Raw genomic sequence first — 22,500 nt, forward strand, 5'->3', positions numbered from 1 at the left:
TACATATATATATATATATATATATATACATATATATGTGCTCGGGTCCTCTACCAGAGGCCTGGGAGCTTGAGGGTCCTGCGCAGTATCTTAGCTGTTCCCAGGACTGCGCTCTTCTGGACAGAGATCTCCGATGTTGTTCCCGGGATCTGCTGGAGCCACTCGCCTAGCTTGGGAGTCACCGCACCTAGTGCTCCGATTACCACGGGGACCACCGTTACCTTCACCCTCCACATCCTCTCGAGCTCTTCTCTGAGCCCTTGGTATTTCTCCAGCTTCTCGTGTTCCTTCTTCCTGATATTGCTGTCATTCGGAACCGCTACATCGATCACTACGGCCGTCTTCTCCTGTTTGTCTACCACCACTATGTCCGGTTGGTTAGCCACCACCATTTTGTCCGTCTGTATCTGTATTTGTCTTGCCTGGTGTGATAGACCCCAGCCTCTATGGATCTTGTACTCAGAGCTTGTTCTTGTGCTGCCATGATTAGTGCCTCTGTGCTGTCTTTCAGTCCAGCTTTGTCCAGCCACTGGTAGGATTTCTGGATATCAGCCGGTAGTACATACCGTGCAGGGGCCTGTCCTTCCATGATGGTTCCTCGTCGCCTGAGGTATTCACTGAGCACTCGGTCAGTTGGGGCCATCTTCCCAATGTATTCTTGGATGTTCGTTGTCTCATCCTGGACTGTGGTGCTGACACTCACCAGTCACCTTCTGCTTAGCGTACAGCCTCAGGGTGCTGAGGCTTGGGGTGAAACCCTCCATAAGGAGCTTTCTTATCTTTATGTCAGTGGCTTCTATCTCCTCCTTTGGCCAGCCTATTACCCCAGCAGGGTACCTGATCACGGGCAGGGCGTAGGTGTTGATAGCCCGGATCTTGTTCTTACCGTTCAGCTGACTCTGCAGGTACCTGGTGGTTGCAGCTTTTCTAGCGGCCTCTTCATGGTTCCCATTCGCCTGCGGGATCCCCAGGTACTTTGGTAACCGGCTACGGGGGATCCAGGTTTCAAGCTTCTATCTTTCAGGTCAGTTCCTCTTGCACTCAACGATCCTTCTCCTATCGCACTTGGGGCTATGTACCCAATCTCGGGTGGGGGTGATGATATCTCCCCCCTGACCTGGCGTCCTGACTCCTCCTTGCCGTAGCATTTATGTTGTACCTCGTCAATCTCTAGCTGTGAGAGCAGTCCCTTCTTTCAAATGTTGGAACACTGAGCTACTAGTTGTTTTGCCGTCATTGTGGATGATATCGAAGAATCCATAGGTCCCTCATCCTATTCATGTAGCCCCTTCCGCCAGGGTTACTTGTGTAGTAGCATTCCAACAACGCCCTGTTTTCGTCTCTTGCCCACCGATGCCTTCTTGTTCCAGTAGCCCACTTGTCGTCAGGGTGCCCTGGTTCCTCAACACCTGACGCGGACCTTGTTGATCCAGGCGACGTCCGAGCCGGCATGCCTTCATATTTATCTGTCTCGCTTATGTCTGCGGTAGTCTAGCCTTAGGACCCTTACTGGATACAGACGCCCCAGGCAGGAATCGAACTTGCGATCCTCTGCTCCAAAGGCGTTAACTTGGTTTTAAAACCAAGTTAATGCTGAAAGTACAAACATCACTAATGTCACATAACTTTGCCGACATGTGGCCAACAGGAATGTTTTAATGTTCTTCGTTATTAAACATTTGCACATAAATAGGTGACATCATATTCAGTACTTACTTTTGACAGTTCACTCTTCGGCCGCTCCCTTCTGCCGTATTTTGCGCCAAAATTATCCACACCCACCGCCGCACTATGAATTGTGGGATATATGGGACCACGAAGCGTGCACCGGACCACGCTTGATATTTGGGGAAATCGACGGCGCACTTGGAGTATGCATTTGAAGTATACTTCAAATTGGGACAGCCGTCGTCGCGTGGCGGTGACGTAATTGGCCAAAAATATGAAAAGCAGCTTGAATCTACAAATTATCTACAAATCTGAATTGTCTGAATCTGAATCTACAAAAAAAAAAAAAATAGTGTGCATGCGCCAACCAGCATGGAGCCTGTTACAGTTGCAGCAAGGCCAGCAATGTTGTGGGGATGGAGCTGGACTCCCTTAGGGTGGTGTCGGAGAGGTGAATGTTATCCAGGATAAAGACAATGTTGGATAATTCCTACCACCCACTCCATGACATGCTGGCTAGCCACAGGAGAACGTTCACTGAGAGACTGAGATTACTAAAAAGCACCATTGAACAACACAGGAAATCATTCCTGCCTGAGGCCATCTCCCTGTACAACTCCTCCACCTAACACACTGTATACTGCTATTGCTACACCTTTTTTGCACATGCTCTTCTTTCTTATTCAGATATTTATTAGTAGCTGACTTATATATATGTATATACAGTGCTATTACTTACTTCTTGTGTTGTCTGTTATTGTTACTGTTTGTACTGGAGCACTGTAACCAACATAATTTCCCCTAGGATTCAATAAAGTATTCTGATTATACTGCATTAATAACACTGTAACTGTGCAGTTATAACACTCAGCTGACTGAGACAGAAGAATAACACTACCACCCCCATGACACTGCAATTATAATATTAAATGAGTATTTTTAAAACTAAAAGTACTAAACTTATAAATAAGCAATGATACTACAGCTAGAATACGACAATAACATTGCGTAATGAAAAAAATTTGTTAACCATAAGAGAAGATTACTGAATTAGTTTTGTACATAATTTCATTTGTATTTTATTTTATTCTATGTACCCCTGACAGAGGAATGAGCCGCTGTAAACAAAAGGCCATTTATGCTGAAATAATAACAATATCATGATATACCAGGAAACTGCCTGAACATTAAATAACACCATCATATCAATTTTCAGCACTTTTCGTTTTTCATGATCGTGTAAAAAAAAATCATAACTGAAATAAAAATCTGAATAATCACTCAGAGCTGCTTTTCCATGCAGTAGAATTGCTAACACGCTAACACAGTTTAATGAGCAGAGTTTTTCCAAAAAGTCAGGCTAAAATGACAAGATACAAATAAAACTACATACCTCAAAGTAACTGCACTTGTAGAGTCTCTTTCTGGTGTGGATCTGTTGGTGTCGTCTCAGGTGAGGTGGAGCTTTAAAAGTCTTCTCACACAAGTCACATTTATAAGGTCGTTCCTCAGTGTGGGTAAACATATGGCGTTGTAAGTTTGCGTATGTTGTAAAGTGTTTGCCACACTGATCACAGCAGTACACATCATGTCCGGTGTGAATGCGTAGGTGTGTATTTCGGCTCTGTTTCAGGCTGAAACTTTTTCCACAAATGTCACAGCTGTATGCCTTAATTCCAGAGTGGGTAACTAGATGACTCTGTAAGTGGCAACTGCGACTAAAAGCTCTGCCACACTGATCACAGCTGTACGCTTTAACTCCACTGTGGATGAGTTGGTGTCTTTTTAGGGAACGCTTTAGGGCAAAAGACTTTCCACACAAGTCACAGCTGAACGCTTTCTCTCCAGTGTGGATGACCTGATGACATTTTAGTGAAGTCTTCCCAGTAAAATCCTTCCCACACTCGTCACAGGTGTATGTTTTCTCTCCCTTTCGTCTGCGAGGTTTGTCGGCCTCCTGAGAGCGCTGACTTCTCGCTCCATGTTGGTCCTGCAGTGACAGAGATACAAACAGAGGCAGTGAGTGAAATGCAGTCGTGGAAAAGACAGAATATTCTGAAAAATAATTAATGACTGTTCAAACACTCTGAAACCATGCCCATCCTGCTTGTACAGAAATAATATCACATACATAAACATAATAAAATGTTTGCTGAACCTCTGTTAGTACGTCTGCTCTACTTTCTGTGTGGTGTTATGAAACAGTTTCACCCTGGTTCTTCTTTAGTCCTCGAGGCATCCAGAGACGGCACCGGACTCAGTAGTCATTTCACAAAACCTTTATTCATCTTCAGTTAAGCATGCATCTTCTAGAAGGGAAGACATGCAAGGCCGGTGTCCCTCTGCAGATCTTGCACTCCTTTGTTTGTTACAGTCAGCTTTATAGAAGTGACCCCATCATAAAACCCCCATGGTGTGCTGCAAACTCTGTGTCTGTGTGTGTATGCACGAGCACGTGCGTACCGGTATGTCTATGTGAGTGCACGTGAGTGACTGTATGCACGTACCTGTGTGTATGTGTGAGTGCACGTGAGTGAGTGTCCGTGTAGGTGTGGGTGCGTCGTAACAGTCAAAGCACTGTGTGTGTGTCTGTATCTATGACTTCCTGCCAGTCATAAAAGTAATCTCCTCAACCAAGCTACACCAAATTCCTTTAGACAACACACAAAACACAGTTAACATATTACAAACATTGAGACCCCCACTCTGCATCCACTGGGCCATTGGTCTCTTGTTGTCTTACATTTACAGATAAGGTGGAGAGTCTCCTGCAAACCTACTTCTAAGTTTATAACACTTACGACCGTTTATTAGATTCAGGTTAAAGCATCAGCATCCGCATCCCCCACTGTAGCTTCCAGTCTCCTTTTATGACAGGCAAAACCCCAGTGTCAATAAATTCCTTTCCCTCTACAAAATTACACACATCCTCAGGCCTATAGCTAAGCCAAACTAAAACACACAGACAAATCCTTCCCTATTGCTGTGATCTACTGGTGGACACTCTCATCTAAGCAAATTTAACACATTATATTGTAATAATTGTTTTCTTGTACTCACAGTGGCTACACTGTAAACTGTCCATCATTGATCCTTTCAGGGACCACAAATGACTGGCTGTATTCTTTGATGCATCTGTATATATTTGTACATAATTATAATACTGATCAAAGTCTGTACTTTATGCGAGTTTAAATTAAATGCTCTATCCCCGTTATTCTTTTCGTGTAATGTGAAATCTACTGTGGCATCAGTAGATTTGGCTCCAGCAAATCTGAGGAACAACATCGGAGATCTATGCCCAAGGAGCGCAGTCCTAGGAACAGCTAGGATGTGCAGGACCCTCAAGCTCCCAGGCCTCTGGTAGAGGACCTGAGATTGAAGGATAGACCACCTGCAGGAGCGAGAGGGGAATTTATTAACTTTTTGTTTGGTTTTTTAACATTTTTGATTATTTGATAAGCTCAGATTCTGATCCACACTCCAAGCCAGATGGTTGGTGACAGCAAAGCACCACATCCTTGTTTGCCAACCGTCAAAAAAGATGATGATGGAGAAAAAGGGGGCGGAGCAAAGTGAGCTGCTCCAGGAGAGGAGGGCTGTGTCCAAATTCAGGGGAATGATGCTTCAATGCAGTATTTGTAGGCAATTATGTCACAGCGACGTGATGAAGGCTTTCCAAATTCATCCTCCAAATGTGGCAACAAATGCGTCCTACTTTTCCCCAGATTTGAAAGATGGGTCGGGTGTATCCTTCGTGGCCCACCATATCCCAGGATTCATTTCCAGTCATACAGGAGAATTTTTAGTACACTTTTAAATGCAATTATATGAAAATCTGGTGGTACTAATATACATTTTTGTAGTGTTTGTGTTGTTAGGGTTTGGGCATCTGCGTATGTTTATGTTTAAATTAATGTAATCTTTGTAAAAAGTGCCAAAAAACTAGCTTGTATGGTGTGTCTTGTGGTTTTCATGTATTCCCGCTTACATATGTCATTGATTTTATTTCCAGATTATCATAAACAGAATTCCAATGAGTTATAGTGATATTGTTGCCGGATGCAGATGAAGTTCTTTTAGACTGTGCCATGTGTTGTGTTGTGTGTCACTGTACAGAATGGTGTACGTCAGTTTAATGCTGGGGAGTGCTGCAATAGTAACTATCCTCGGTCAGAAGGAGAGGCTGACATCCAGGGATTAGATTGCCACAGGTGGAGTTTATTGGCGGTCAGATGGATGGTACAGGGAGGTATGGCATACAGTAGGAGGATGTGGAGGGGTGATATGGTGTGGTTTCTATGATTAAGAACAGGGCATAGGAAACAGAACAATAATAGAACAGGCATGAATACGGATCAAAGATTAAGAAAACTGGTAACAAATCCCTCCACCACAAATCAGTCTGATATCACTTACGGTTTCACATTTACCGAGGCACTACCCAAAAGGCGCCACAAGAGGGCACTCCAACACAAGAGACGACCCACTTATGATGATGCACCTAGTAAACAGTCAGCCCCCTACTTAGCCACTACGTAATGCAGCGCTGTTACAGTGTACAAATTCACATCAATTGGCAGGTGGACCAGACAAAGCAGGAACAAGCCCCAAAACAATCAAATAACTGGGCTGTCATAGCTATCGCTAACTAGCACATATGCTAACGGCCACTAAACCCAATACACACAAGTAGCAGGGTAAACTTCTTGAGCATGGAACATTAACTCACTTTTAATTGACGCACACCATCCCCAACAAATACAGGATGGGCTATTTGCTTCCCTTCCCAGCAGCTCTCTCCTCAATCGCCAGCCCAGGAACGAACGAACACCATCCAGCTCCGAAATCCCATGAATCCCATCACTGCCCAGAGACTGCTGGGTAATGTAGTTCACCCTAACACAGGCTTTTCTACAGCCGCCCCTGTATTTGTGCAACAAATACACATCATTACAAAAAGTCTGTGTTGTACTATGCGGAGGTCTCTTCCTCTGGCATCTGAGGCAGGGTGACCAACTTAACAACTGGTCGTATGTAAGTATGATCCTTTACTTGCACCTCCGCCGAACGCACTACACCATCTGCTCCGGGAAACACCTTTGAAATCTTCCCAACTGGCCACATGGCCCGGGGCAGTTGCGAGTCCACGATCATGACAACCTGACCTACAGCGAGGTCGGGTGTCAGATCACGCCATTTCTGTCTGAGCTGAAGACCTGGGAGGTACCTCCGAATAAACTGGCTCCAGAAGTGGTCAGCAATTACCTTTCTTTGTTTCCATCTTCGACTGGTGATAAAATGCCCTGGTCCGTAAATCACCTGCGGCAGTGAAGCGTCCCGCCGCCCCATAAGCAGGAGATTTGGCGTAATGGGGTCAGGATCAGCAATATCTGAGGATGCGTAACCAAGAGGTTTCACATTAAGGATCCCTTCTACTTCAAGGAGAGCCGTGCAGAGGACTTCTTCCGTCACAATCTGATTCTTCAGGATGACCTGGAGTGCCCCCTTAACCGATCTTATCTCCCGTTCCCATGCTCCCCCAAAATGGGGGGCATGCAGTGGATTACAATGAAAGGTTATCCTCTCCTTTCCAGCTGTGCCTGAAGAATGGGCGTCATCATAGAGAAAGCTTCCTGTAACTCTCGAGCACCCCCTCGGAAATTAGTGCCCTGATCTGACCATATCTCGAATGGGGTACCCCGTCGCGGGACGAATCTTCGCACAGCCATGAGGAAAGCGTCTGAGTCCAGGCTTGGCAGCAAATCCAGGTGTACACATCGGGTGGTTAAGCACTTAAAGATTATGCCCCAGCGCTTCTCATGCCTCCGGCCTATCTTGATGGTGTAGGGACCGAAGCAATCAACTCCCGTTGACCAGAAAGCAGGTTTGTGCATCCGGAGTCTCGCTGCCGGCAAATCAGCCATTTTGGTGGGAGCAGGCCTCCCCCGCCATTTCTGGCACTCTGCACATTGTCTTTGATGTCTCCGGATTACTTGTCGCCCTCTAATGATCCAATAAGCGCGCCGTATCTCTGCAAAGATGCGCTCTGGACCAGGGTGCAACAGAATCGTGTCAAAGTGTTGGACAAGGAGCTTAGTTACCGGGTGTTCGGGAGGTAGCACAATAGGGTGTATGGTGTCTAAGTCCAGACCTTCGGCACGTCTCAGGCGTCCTCCAACCCTTATCAGGCCAGTAACCTGATCGTACTCAGGGCAGAGCGAACAAAGTCGACTATTCAGGGCCAGAGTCCGTCCCTTCATCAGAGTTACCACCTCCTCCGGAAAACTGTCATACTGAGCTGACTTCAAAATGGCTATCTCGGCCTCCACACGATCAGGGGCGGTCATTGGAGGAGAAGCCGCCCCATGGCGTGCATAGTAAGTAGCTTCCACAAGCTCCTCCCAAGATGTGAAGTTTCCAGGGTCTGGAGTAGGAGTCTGGGCCACTGTGACAAGCCCACATAACATCCCCTTGCGCAGCTCATCTGTAGTCTCAGCCCTACCAGTAGGTTGGGAGGGCCAGTGTGCCGAACTTTGTTGCAAGAACTCGGGGCCCTGCGCCCAACGGCTGTCTGCCGAAAGACTACAGAGTTCCTTCCCCCTGGTGATGTCATCAGCCGGGTTTTCTGCTGACGTGACATACCTCCACTGATGAGAACTGGTGAGCTCCTGGATTTCAGCAATTCGAGTCCCGACAAAGACCTTGTACCGGCAGGAATCTGACTGCAACCAACTCAGCACGGTAGTAGAGTCAGTCCACAAGATGGTATTCCGCAGGGGTATGGTAAGCTCAGTTTGGAGAGTCTTGGCAAGCTGCGCTCCAGTGAGAGCAGCACTGAGCTCGAGCCGAGGCATGGACAATCTCTTCCGAGGAGCGACTCGGGATCTGGCCAACAGGAATGAAGTGCTGGCATGTCCGTGGCAATCTGTGGTCCTCAGATAAGCTACAGATCCATACGCTTTCTCGGAGGCATCACAGAACACGTGCAGCTCAAAGGTGCAACTCGGAGAGTCTGTAGCAGGTGGCACATAACACCTCGGTAAGGTAATGTTCTGCAGGTACGGCAGCTCCTTTTCCCATTCTGCCCAGGTGGCACGAAGGACACCGGTGATAGGTTCATCCCAGCCCATCTCCTTCTGCCACATCGATTGTACAAGAATCTTCCCTCTCAGGGTCATACTGGCTGGCAAGCACCTTGTACACATTGCGAAGAGTTGGTGTTGCGTAGGAGACTGGGCGATGCTTGTACCCCAAGGTATCGGTGGGGCAGTGCCAACGTAACCCAAGCATCGACTCTGGTGGATCAGCTTGGTTAAAGGTCAGCCAGAGCTCACAGCTGTCAGAACGGGCAGCAGTAGGCAGGTGGGACACCACCTCTGGCACATTACTAGCCCACTGCCGTATCTCAAATCCTCCCCTGGCCAGTAGCTGTCTCATTTGGTCCGGTAGCTGTTTAGCCTGGCAGGGAGTCGGAAGAGACTGCAGACAATTGTCGACATAAAAAGCTGTATGGACGGACTCATACACATCCTCATTCCCCTCACGGTGGTCTCGCACATGCCGCTGTAAAGCGTAAGTGGCACAGCAGGGGCTGCAGGTTGTACCAAATGGTAACACTCGCCATTCATACACATCAGGTGGGCGCTCCGGCTGTCCATCCCTCCACAGAAAGCGAAGCAGAGGCTGATCTTCGGGAAGCAGGCGCACCTGATGAAACATGGCCTTTATGTCACCGCTTATGGCCACAGCATGCTGGCGGAATCGGATTAACACACCAAGGAGTGAGGGGCTAAGCGTGGGGCCTGGCAGCAGGAGGTCATTAAGGGCAGTTTGCTGGTACAGGAAGGAGCAGTTGAAGACTAGGCGGGCTTTGTTGTTGTGATGCACAAGATGGTGTGGAATGTACCAGGATTCAGTGGAACCATGCACCTCCTCCGGAGTCAGCTTTACCACATAGCCTGCCTTCTCCAGCTTTTTGATCTCTTCGTTGTATGTCTGTGCTCTGCTGGGGTCCTTGCGTAGCCGACGCTCATTGGCTCTCAGAAGAGCCATGACAGCCCCTTCAGGTGCCTTCACCTGAGGAAACCCTGTGCAGCGCAGCAAGGGAGTAGCATATCGGTGGACTCCCTCTACCTGTACTCGGACTGTCCTGGATTCAAGAATGTCGATTGCCTGCTGGTCCTCCTTGGACCTGGTAACCTCCTTTTCATTCCTAAAAGGGAGGACGTCAAGCTGCCATAGCCTCTCAACATCTTTGGAGAGCTCTGATGTCTGTGGGATGAATGATGAGTGCAAGCATGCCTGTCCAGCCGCTGGATGTGGAAGACTCTTGGCGGGTCCCTGCAGCGCCCACCCCAGCTCCGTGCAGACTGCTACTGGCCCTCCAGGTGGTCCACGAATCACTGGGCATACCGGAGTGATAAGGTGCGGGTGATCTGATCCAATCAGGATCATAGGTTTCACCTTGCTGAAACCTGTGAGGGGAAGTCGTTGCAGGTGACTGTACTTCCTTTTGAGTGTTTCCACCGGGCAAGATTGCTCTGCCAGAGACAGTTGTTCTGCTGTGAATGCATTTAGTATTTGATGCCTCACCTTCGGCTTAGCTTTAGTGGACACCTCCAATGATATGCTTCCCCCATGCAGCTGCAGGACATCCTGCCTGATGGTTCGGAGGGCCAGAACCTCGTCTGTTGGGGCTAGGCCGAGGAACTTCACAGCAGCAGGCAATATTATGGTTCTCTCTGAACCATCATCCAGCACAGCATAGGTGTCCATGGTTTTTTTCCCATTGTGGAGTTGAACTCTTACCACCTTCAACATCACTCTCCCAGAGTGACTGGAATGGTCAACATAGATGACACTGGATGCTGTGCACATGGTCAGGATACTGGGGTTCTGCTCTTTAGCCTTGGCGAGGCCATGTAATACAAGGAGGTGTTGCTCACCACAGGTGCTGCAGGGTTTCCTGAGCGTGCAGTTGTCAGCAGAATGGTTCCTGCCACACCTCCAACATTTATTCTTGTCTCTGATCCAGTCCACAACCGCAGCCACATCCAGCCGGGAGAACTCATTACATCCACTCAAGTAATGCTCTGTCCCTTCACAGAAAGGGCAGTAAGGCTTGAAACGTTCTCTTTTCTTCTGCATTGCCACATTCTTGGGACCTGGATGGGCCACAGCAGGTGGTTTGGTGGCCGTGGTTTCAGGTCCATAATACACAGAGGCCAACTTGGGTTTGGGTTTTGTTTCCAAGTGCCTACTGACTTTCCCCTCCAACCAGGGCTTCTCTGAGGCATACAGCTCCGTGGCCCGTCGGGAGACCTGCATTGCTTGGGTCTTGCGCTCCAACCACTCGGCTAGATCGTAGAGGGTATAAGTGCGATTTGATCCAGGCCACAGGATCCCTCGGTTAAGGCAGTACTCTGCAAAGTTATCCCGATAACTCAGAGGGAGTTTGGTGAGTAATCGGTCTACGTGGGATCCACAGTGGAGTTCACTCTCTGCCACCCCGTCCATCGTGGTAAGCATCCCCACTAGACTGGCAACTGACAGGGAGAAAGCTTCAAAGGCTTGTGAGTCACCTGGTTTTATGTGTGGTGTGCACAGGATGGCGCTGAGTTCACTCTGTACCAGTTGTCTTGGCTGGCCGTACTTCTGCTCAAGAGCCCTCATTGCACTAGTATATGGAGTTGGGTCATGGATGTAGCGTTTAGCCACTTGGAATGCACTTGGGAACTTCAAGTGATCTAGCAAGATCTGATACTTGTAATCCTCGGACAAGTGCTTGTGAGGCCCAAGAACACTATCCAGTCCTTTCTTCAGTAAGGCAAAGTCACTCTCCTTCCCAGAACTGAAAACAGTGAGCTTGGGCTTAGGGAGGCCATAGGAAGATGCAATCACCATTTCCAACATACTGGGTTCTGAACCCGCGTGGTTTGCTGCTGGGGGCATACCTGGCTGAGGTCTAAGCTCCTGTGCAGGTGGCACAGGTTGGAATGAAGCATGTCGAGGCTGTTGAGGCTGAGGGCGAAGTGGTGGGATCCATGGCTGGAACCCCAGAGTGAAGTCCTCCTTTGCAATAGAAGGTTGCATAGTGGCCGGCCGAGCCAATGAGGGAGGGTCTGGTTGAGGTGTCTGCGATGGCCCGGGAGGCCCAGACATCTGTACTGCCTGTGTAGCTACAGCGCTGGCTACAGCAGGTGAAGCAGGAGTCGCTGGATGCACCGGTCTGAGAAGATAGTCAGGGCATGGTGAAGTGAATCTCGGGGCAGACGCTGATCTATCCATCGAGAGCACTGTGGGTGGCCAAACGTGTGCGGTGGAAGTGCCAGGGACTGGGCCTAAAGGAGCTGACATCACACGGACGGGCTCTGTAATTCTCTCCCCTTCCTGAATAGATTTGGGCTCCCTCTCTGTAGGATTTGGTGTGGGGACAGCTGAAGCCATTGGTTCCACCTCCATTAATGTCCCCTTTGGTATCGGAGAGGTGAGCTGCTCAAGTCGCTGCACCCGTTTGTTAAGGTCGCGGGACTCTGCTACAGTCACTTGCAGAGATCGCATCTGATGCTGGATATTACTCAGACAATCCTCCATTCTTCGCCATCTTATCTCCTCCACATCCGGCCTCCTTGTGTAGTGGGAGTCTGACGGTGCCATCATAACCTCCTCTGTTGGATTGGGTGACAGCCTTGGCCCACGGGTATGGTAGGACAACTCATAGTCCTCCAGATGTCCAGGGATTCGATGGATCCTGCTAGGACGGGGACTTCGTGCATCATCCTGATCTCTGGAGGCAACCATGTCATGCAAGTGCAGCGGATCCGGCTCGAAGGACCACTTTGTACAGAATGGTGTACGTCAGTTTAATGCTGGGGAGTGCTGCAATAGTAACTATCCTCGGTCAGAAGGAGAGGCTGACATCCAGGGATTAGATTGCCACAGGTGGAGTTTATTGGCGGTCAGATGGATGGTACAGGGAGGTATGGTATACAGTAGGAGGATGTGGAGGGGTGATATGGTGTGGTTTCTATGATTAAGAACAGGGCATAGGAAACAGAACAATAATAGAACAGGCATGAATACGGATCAAAGATTAAGAAAACTGGTAACAAATCCCTCCACCACAAATCAGTCTGATATCACTTACGGTTTCACATTTACCGAGGCACTACCCAAAAGGCGCCACAAGAGGGCACTCCAACACAAGAGACGACCCACTTATGATGATGCACCTAGTAAACAGTCAGCCCCCTACTTAGCCACTACGTAATGCAGCGCTGTTACAGTGTACAAATTCACATCAATTGGCAGGTGGACCAGACAAAGCAGGAACAAGCCCCAAAACAATCAAATAACTGGGCTGTCATAGCTATCGCTAACTAGCACATATGCTAACGGCCACTAAACCCAATACACACAAGTAGCAGGGTAAACTTCTTGAGCATGGAACATTAACTCACTTTTAATTGACGCACACCATCCCCAACAAATACAGGATGGGCTATTTGCTTCCCTTCCCAGCAGCTCTCTCCTCAATCGCCAGCCCAGGAACGAACGAACACCATCCAGCTCCGAAATCCCATGAATCCCATCACTGCCCAGAGACTGCTGGGTAATGTAGTTCACCCTAACACAGGCTTTTCTACAGTCACGTCACATGTGTATTCATACCTCCAGTGTAAGTTGAACCTCATTATTTGTCCAGCTCTTCCATATTTCTGATGACCAACACTTTGGCTTGTTCCGGTGTTACATTGAGTTTAATGAATACTTTACAGTTGGTGGTGCATGTATTCTGAATTTTTCCCTGTTTCTTCAAGTAACATGCTTTCCTGGCGATGTCCGCATTTCTTTTTATCAGATGTTCATTCATGAAGACATCGGCTCCTTTCAGTTTCTTTCCTTGTTTTAACAGTGCTGTTTTGTGTTTTCTGTTAGCAAATCTCACAATGATGGCTGGTTTGTCACTGTCATTTTTTCGGTTTAGAGGGTGGCAAACCTCATGGTTGTTATAATTCACTTCCACACTGTGGCGTGTCCAGCGGGGTGGCCTGGGGGGGCACAGGCCACCCCCACAACCAGACTGGCCACCCCAGGTGCCACCCCGAAGCTAAAACAATAAAATTCAATGAAATATGAAATGTACGATTATGTTTTCACAGTGAAGCTCAGATATCCGAATGTACGTGAATGCAGCATCGGCTTCTGCGCTATGAGCGTCATGTTAGCAAAGGTAGGAGAGCCAAGCAAGAAAGAGGCACCGCAGAAAACAATTTTTCGGAGAAAGATTAACAGGTTAACATAGCTAGACTGGCCATCGGGCATACCAGGCATTTACCCGGTGGGCTGATGACTTTTTTTTAAAAAAAAAAATTGTAACGGCATGAACAATGAAAGGTGGTAGATTGGCCAGATGCTGGCCGATGTGTAAAAATAAGTCAGTTGTTTGGTGGTGGCTGTGGCGGAGCTTCCACAGAGGCCAGCAGGTGGATGAGGGAAAGGGGAGGCAGGAGGAGAGACCCGAGGCGGCCGCTGGTCCGAGTGTCAGGTGAACTGAACTTCAGGTAAGGATTTATGACCTGCAGTCTATCTGGGTCAGATATAAACCAAGTTTAGGTGGAGTTTATTTTCGTTGTGCTGACTTTTTACAGTCAGTTACAATAACTCATACTGCGTACTAGCTAGCATGACAGAGTTTCTATACAGCTGGGTGGTTGCTATGATGTTACTGATAGTGGACTTTATTTTATTCATAAGGTTAGTTAGTAGAGTTGCCAATGGCTCCTAAAAAATGGAATGGTCCCTCATTCAGAGAAAATATTATGCGTTTCGTATTGAGCTGAGAGAGAGGCACTGTTTGACTTAAGCTAGAATGAAATAAAGACACAAAGCTGGATTTATTCTGTCTTTGCTGCACAGCTGCCTCTTCTGCTCTCATTCTCTCCCCCTCTCTCTCCTGTTGCTACTTCAATCATGAAACTGATCAATGATCAGCTGATCGGCTTTTCTCTCTTGTTTGTTTATCGCCCACTTTGCGCCAGAAAGAGGAAACCAGCGGATGTCGCGCTAAACAACAGCAGCACGTTTAAGCTTGATCAGCTGTTGTTAGAATTTATTTAATATTACTTTCTAGTATCAGCTGATGCTTGCTGGAGCCACAGCTGTAAAGCTGCTGGTCATGATGTCGGTTTGTATATGTGGTGAGAGGGAAACATGAAGATGAAACCAGAAGATGTCCTTACTGAATCATCAGAGCTGAACAGGTGATGGAGAAACAGGTTTACCTTTTAGGTGACATGGATGAGTTGAAGTTATGAACTGTTTCTGACAGACAAATAACACCAGGATCCTTTTCTAAGTAGCTGACAGCTGGTAACTGTGCAAGGGCGGCTCTAGTATGCCAGGTAGGACATTAACAGGGAAAGGGGGGCACAAAGAAATACTTTTCTTACTTATTCTCATTTAAAATATCTCGCTTTTATTAAATAATTGTCTGAATCTTGCAAAAAAAGTTTTTATCTGACGTAAAATGTATAGAAATCACACATATACCAACAAGACTGTACATCACTGTCACAACAGCGTCTGTTTTCATTCAAAGGCTTTATGGCTTTAATACCTGGGGGGCCGGTCTCTGGTCAAAATGCCCGATTTTTTGTCCCAGTCCAGCCCTGCATGTTAATACTGGCAGTGTCACCATGCCAGCTGACTGTGTTTCATCATCAGCCAGTGTTGTTCTTTATACATCAGTATTACCAAAGTTTACCATGAGGCAGCATAGAAAGTATTTACTTGCTTTCAGGTTTCATTCAAATGTTAGTCTTTTCATTTGTTTCCCTCCTTTTTTCTGTTTCAAAATCAAACACCAGTTTGTAATAAGATTATCTTCTTTTTTTAATAGGCAGATAGAGTTTTGCATTGGCTAATTTGCCAATTGTATGTTAAAAATGTTCGCATTTTAATATTCAAAAATCTTTTTGCCCAAAACATATGTGCACTATATGTCAGTAAAAATACTATGCAAATATTGCTGTCCTTGAATGCTGAGTAAACACTGACAGAGCACTGATTGTATCTCTTGTACTTCATCAACGCAATATCTAAAAACTTTGCACCGTAGTGGTTAAAACCTCATTCTAATAAGAGTCAAAAGCGCATTCGGTTATTAGGTTTATAGGGTTATTGAATTATGGTTAACGGTTGTTGTTTTTTTTAACATTATCTGCCAATTACATCTGCCACCCTTCTCCAAATCTGTGCCCCTACCCGGCCCCCCCAACAAAAATTCTCTAGACACGCCACTGCTTCCACACCTTTGGACCGTAGAAAGGTAACCACTTGAAGCTCCATGGACATCTTCCTCTCCTGGCCCTCCTACATTGTCAGCTGCGACCGCCCGGGCGTATGACCGGGGTTTGATGCGAAGCCCCGTGATGATGACATCGTTCATCCGGGTGTACTGCTCCAAATCCGCCACTCTGTTCTCCAGGTACGCCAGCCACTGATCCTTCTCTGCGTTCTGTATGCGGAGAGCCTTAACTTCCTCGACCAGGTCCAGGATGGCTTTCTGCTGCAGTTTGACAACAGAAATCTCCTCTGTCATAAACTCCAGCGACTTCTTAATATTGTTGCCTTCCTCAGTTGACGTGATGATTTAAATTAAGCAGTGTTCACCGAGGTTTGTACTCACGTGGTACTCACTGGTTCTGGTTCAAAATTAACAGCAAGCAAAAGCACCGAAAACTATGAAAAAACTAGTTCAAAATTGGCTCAAGAAGCACGGCGTGCGTCAGTTCGACCGGAAGTCTGAGTTGAAGCACGTTTAAGCTTGATCAGCTGTTGTTAGAATTTATTTAACATTAATTTCAGCTGATGTTTGCTGGAGCCACAGCTGTAAAAGCTGCTGGTCATGATATCGGTTTGTATATCTGGTGAGAGGGAAACATGAAGATGAAACCAGGAGATGTCCTTACTGAATCATCAGAGCTGAACAGGTGATGGAGAAACAGGTTTACCCTTAAGGTGACATGAATGAGTTGAGGGGAAGTTATGAACTGTTTCTGAGAGACAAATAACACCAGGATCCTTTTCTAAGTAGCTGACAGCTGGTAACAGCTTTGTAAGAGGGGCACAAAGAAATACTTTTCTTTCTTATTCTCATTTAAAATGTCTCGCTTTAATAAATAATTATCTTACAAGCAAAGTTTTTATCTGACGTAAAATGTATAGAAATCATGCATATACCAACAAGACAGTGTACATCACTGTCACAAGAGCGTTTGTTTTCATTCAAAGGCTTTATGGCTTTTCCTCAAGTTCGCATAGATACATTAGTTGTGGCGCTTCTTAATGACGGTATCTTAGCTAACAACCCCAACTTATTCAACTTGTAATTGGCTAAAAATAACTTAGCCAACCGGTGAGAGGGACGTTGCTAGCTGGCAGTTTTATTCGTCGATGTTGAAATTTCCACATTCAGACACTTCAAATGCTTCAGGAGCTTTCAGCTCAGTGCAGCATCATCACCACGGAAATACACGGATACATCCGTAGACTCGAGACAGAATTCACAATGCGTTTTCGGAACTTTCAGGTGTATGGACCAATGTTTTCTTTTCTGATCAAACCACAAAGCTTTAATGAGCAGCTGGGTTTGTCTCGCATTAACTGCCTGAACACAGAGGACATCGAAATGCAGCTGATTGAAATGAAAAGCTCGACTCTGTGGGGGTCAAAGTTTGCAGAACTACGAACGCAGCTGGAATCCACAACTGTGCGTGTTCATGGAGCTTGCGTTTTCACCTGCTGGACATCACTACCTGACAAGTTTCACTGTCTTCAGAACATTGCAGAGGCCTTATTGACAGTATTTGGCTCTACATATCTGTGTGAGCATATTTTCTCTCACATAAAGAGTGTTCTCAGTTAGCCGTCTGAATGCTGGACACTGGGAGACCTGTGTCTCTGAGTGGGAGACCAGAGATAACATTAACATGTGTGTCTCTGTATTAACAAACATGCCATATTGGCCCAGTTTATTTTTCTTATCATTGTTGTGAGGAGACCATAAATAGCATTTGCATTTTCTGTTGTACAATTTGATTGCTGTTATGGATAAAATGTGTTTTTTTTTTTGTTTCAAAATAGCTGATAACTACTCGCTGATAGCTGCCAACATCTGCAAACAAATATAATGGTCTAAGTTGTTCTATATAGTGTGTAACTGTTAATACAGAGCGTTATTAAATTAATTGCTAATGCAATCATATGGCACATTGACCTCTGAGGAAATTTTAGATGGCACTCATCATCAGAAAGGTTGCCGACCCCTGGTCTAAGGTAACACCACAACTAGCCATGTGTTTCCACACAGCTGCAAATCCTCTTCTGTCCACGTCCTGACCTTGTCTCGTGTCTGCCCCTCCTCTGTGAGAGACAGAAAAGAAAAACATCTCTCTTCTAGCTTTGATTATTTAATATTATCCTACTGCTAGTTCAGGACATTTTGTTCAGACTGCCTGACCCTGAGTCTACTCTACCCATTATCATGTGTATGTGTAAGCATGCTGCAAAAAACCCTCTGCACCCTACGTCATCCTGCAATATATCAATACAGACAGTAACTCTGAATGAAGCTCTTAACTCTCAAAATACGGAGCGCCGACTCAGTTATGAGCACATTTGCATTGTGTATATAACAAAACAGCTTTATGTAATGATTTTAATAAAAATCAAATAATTTTCCCACCCTAACAGCCACCATACATCAAACACTTCTGATGTATTTTCTTTTCTTAAAGCAGAGTGATAGATCTGTATTTTTTTTTTTATCTATACAGTTTACTGTTATCATTTACTGTCCCCACATCAGTGATGCCAGTGGGGAAAACAAAACATAATCCTGTGGCTCTAGAATCTTCTTGTGATTAGCAACAGGACCCCAAACGACACGATTCGGGACCTTGACCGCTGTCTGGGCTGTCAGCTGTAAATGGACTGGTCCCTGCTTCCCGCTGGTTCTCTGAAGATTTCTGATCAGCACCCAGTCTCAGTCTGGAGGTTCAACCCTTTGGATCATTGCTCCTAGCAATATTCCGGCTACTGCACCTGTATCTCCTGCCACGGGTCCGGTGGCGGTGGCGTGGCAGCTCTGGCGGGCTGCTACATAACAGCTTCAATGGGCAGTGGCAAAACACGGCAGATGGTTCGTTACGTGGACGACGTGCAGGCCGTGCTGGATGTGGATGTTGTATATTTTTACAAAGTCTGTGCATACGTTTTCAAAATGCACAATTTATATTTGCATTTCAAATTATAAAATAATTTACTGAACATGTCTGTGGTTTTTACAGTAAAAAAATACTGCTAGGTTTTATGTTTTTTTGTGTTATTTCAGATTAGTTGCGTTAATACAACAACAACTACATTTAGACATGTGAGGTTGAACTAAAAACAATAATACCAAGCAAGGCAGGAAAAAAAAAACCTTTCTGATCTTTTAAAATGGTACACTCCTGTAAGGTCACTGAGGTGTGTGGATGCTCTCAGCTGTCCCAGGATCCAGATTAAACACAGAGGAGACCGGGCCTTTGCTGTGACTGCTGCTAAACTGTGGAACAAACTGTCCCTTCACATAAAGGGCGGCTCATGACAAGCAGAGTCGTGCACCTCAAAGGGGATTACTTTTTAGATACTGACTCATGCATTAATGCACCATCACAAAGCTATCACAGGACACAAATGACCTCCAAGTATTAACACCCAAGCGCTTCCTCGTTATGAAGTGAAAACCAGCTCTCCCTCCAGGACTTTTTCACAAAAAAGATTTTTACCCCAGAAGAAACCAATCCAATACATTTCAGACTTCTATAGAAATTTTAGATTCAAGAATATTTACCATCGCTAAAAGAACGACAGAAATGGATAAAAAGGAAAAATTGTTTTTTGTCTTTCAACCTTTTGTCTCAAATATAAAACAGCAGACTGCATCTTTATGGGATTGTCCAAAAATGTCTAAATTCTGGCTCTGCATAAACAAAGAAATGAACTTGATACTAAATTATAAGATCTGTAAAGATCCAGGTTAATTATTACCACGGTTGCTGCCTCTGAATAAAAATCTGGACAAAAAGAGATCCACGTTATTAAATAAGCTTATGTTTAATGTCAGATTTGTGTTATTGAACTGGATTAAGGAGCAGACCCCCTACTGTAACTCAGTGTTGCAAAGAAATTTTTAAGATTCTGCCATCTGAAAGGCTCAGTACGAAATTAAATGACAATGATGATGATTTCATGGACATATGGCGACCTGTGGTGCAGTACTTGCCCTGCGATCAGAGAGAGAGAGAATCCTGAGAGGAAAAGGTTCAATGCAAAGGCAAAGATAGGACGTGTGTGTAGCTGGTATATGAGGGATTAAGTATGTGACTTACTGAAAGTTTGTTTGCTCAGACTGCTTTAGTTTTTTGTTGGTTGTTTGGTTGGTGTGTGTGTGTGTGTGTGTGTGTGTGTGTGTGTGTGTGTGTGTGTGTGTGTGTGCAGAGTCTTTTTTCTTTGTTCTATTGTCTAAAACTAAATTAAAACAACAACAAAAAAGATTTTAAAGATCTTATTTTTCATAACTTTCAGGTCAGATTTTTAATAAGCTGCAGGAACCCTGTTCAGTGTGAGGGGAGAACAGCCAAGGCTCCTCCTCTGATAAACCTCCATCTGTGCCACTGAAAACAGTTCATCTGACTCTGACTGTAAACATGTTTCCATTTGTCACTTCAGTCTTTACTCTGAAATACAGGAAATGAAATCACAGCTCAAACTATTTCTTTGTTTAACATTTTAAATGTTTATTTAACATTTGCAAGACTTCATAACACAAACAAAGTGAACAAAATAACATCTTCAGAACACATGGATCAAAATACAGTCAATAAAAACTTGATAACATGAAAACAGATTTTTTTTCATCCAACTGCTGCAGCAAAGCAAACCACTCGACATGAACACTGAAGTAGAACAGTTTAGTTTCGACACCTTAAAATGGAACTAGGGAACCATTTTCATTCATAGTTGCCTCATCAGCAATGTTCCCTCTAAGCTGCTGGCACGGTCTCTGCGCACAGAAAAAAAAATCTAACCTGAATTGAAATTAAAATTAAAACTTTAACAATTCTGTTTGCAGTGTGAGTCAGTAAGTGACTGGCTGCTCCCGTATGGGATTAGAACGATGCCACCTTATCCCATAGTCCAGCCAATAATGCGATTCACATTCGCATATACGCAGCCAATCAACGTGGTTGACAGGCTATGACAGCGTCCTTATGCGCCGACACCGGTGTTTTAGCTAGCAAAGCGGCGTGACTGATGTGGAGTGAAGCCACGTTTATGACAACGTGTACAACCATTGGAGATGTGAGCAGGACAGACGGAACAATTGACGCAAAAAGTGTGGACTTTATACCAGTTTTTAAATTGTGTTGATAGGCCACATAAAACCAGAGTTATGATAAAAATATCTGCAATGTTTGGTTTTCTTCCTGAATACTATCGTTGTTTATATTTACTGCGGGAAGAAACGGTAAAAACTGCATTTTATAAGGAAAACACTCGAAAGCACTCTCCGCCTGTGAGCAAAGACGAAACCAAAACACCCTTTCCTATTGGTCAAAGAATGTACCATGTCGACCAAACAAAAAATGACATGGCAACATCGCACTTAGTTGTTTAGGAAGGGGGAAGTTTTAGGAGTGACGGCGGTGATTTGAGATGTGAGTGATTTGATGCAGAACACCTGATTGTTCTGTAAATAGTTAGAAATGTTCATTTTTAAAAAACGCCTTGGCTGCATTTTAGGTAAATGGCTGCAAAAAACTTTGTTTGCATAACTCAGTTGCTTTTTTGAAGAACTATATAATTAATTGCCCAACATTGGTCATTATTTACTGTATTTTGCAGACAGAGAGTTACAGGACTCTCTCCCAGACCACAGACTCATAGTGATAATAGAAGTCAGAGCTTTATTTAAAAAAAAAAAAAAAAGAAAAACAAAAGTTTTGTTTTCAAAATTGGAGTTCAAGTTATTTTTACTTCCAATAGTGTTAACATACTACACAGGTCATGAACAAGATTTTTTTTAATTTTCATTGTAAGTGGGCTAAAGTAGTTAATTAAAAGTAGTCTAACATAAATGCTGTAATTTGATTATTTTAATAAACCATGTAACTTGGATGGATTCGATGCTGGCGTGACCACAGTGCACACGTCTGATGTTGCTCACAGTGGTCCAAGGGATCGCTCAGGGAGTTTGTGTGTTCGCTCAGACACATGAAAAATTAGAGGGAACATTGCTCATCAGATCTTTACAGGAGAGTCCATCTGAACTCTGTGGAGCCTGATCTCAAGGGTTTTAACTCTGACACTGAAACCAGAGGATCTGGTTGGGGCAGCAGCAGATGGAGGTTAGTCTACCACCAACCTCAGTGTCTGGTTTCTGTCTCTTCAGATTCACTGTGATGGGAGTGATTTCAGCCCTGAGTGATCACGCTGATGTTTGCACAGAGCAGATAATTTAGTGAATGTTTTGGCACATTGGTAACAGTGAAACAATTTATTAGTAACGTGGGATCGTTTGTGTTTGGAGTATGAACTGAGATTCCTGAAGCTCTTGTCACACTGGTCACAGCTGTAGTTTCCTTCCATGTGTGTACGTTCATGCTTGTTACGATTACCTGAAACTGTGAAGCTTTTGTCACAGTGTCTGCACTTGTATGGTTTCTCTCCTGTGTGGACTCGTTTGTGTGTTTTAAGGTGACTTACAGTGGTGAAAGATGACCC

The 22,500-nt window shown here is 45.2% G+C and overlaps 1 protein-coding gene across 4 annotated transcripts in view; it reads right to left on the bottom strand.

Annotated features, from left to right (window-relative positions):
- Positions 1 to 22,500, bottom strand: part of LOC134634964 (zinc finger protein 501-like) — a 55,386-nt gene that overhangs the window by 16,338 nt on the left and 16,548 nt on the right. For 2 of the 4 annotated variants that reach the window (XM_065471678.1, XM_065471679.1), the window contains exon 3: positions 3,062 to 3,658. The exons of 1 other annotated variant lie outside the window; for it this stretch is intronic. In XM_065471678.1, the coding sequence (XP_065327750.1) occupies positions 3,062 to 3,658 (597 nt within the window). Of the gene's footprint in view, positions 1 to 3,061; positions 3,659 to 20,535 lie in introns of those variants that run through there. One more of the 4 variants, XM_063484473.1, reaches the window with a different exon arrangement.

The sequence above is a fragment of the Pelmatolapia mariae genome, linkage group LG9, assembly GCF_036321145.2.
Source record: "Pelmatolapia mariae isolate MD_Pm_ZW linkage group LG9, Pm_UMD_F_2, whole genome shotgun sequence".
NCBI lineage: Eukaryota > Metazoa > Chordata > Actinopteri > Cichliformes > Cichlidae > Pelmatolapia > Pelmatolapia mariae.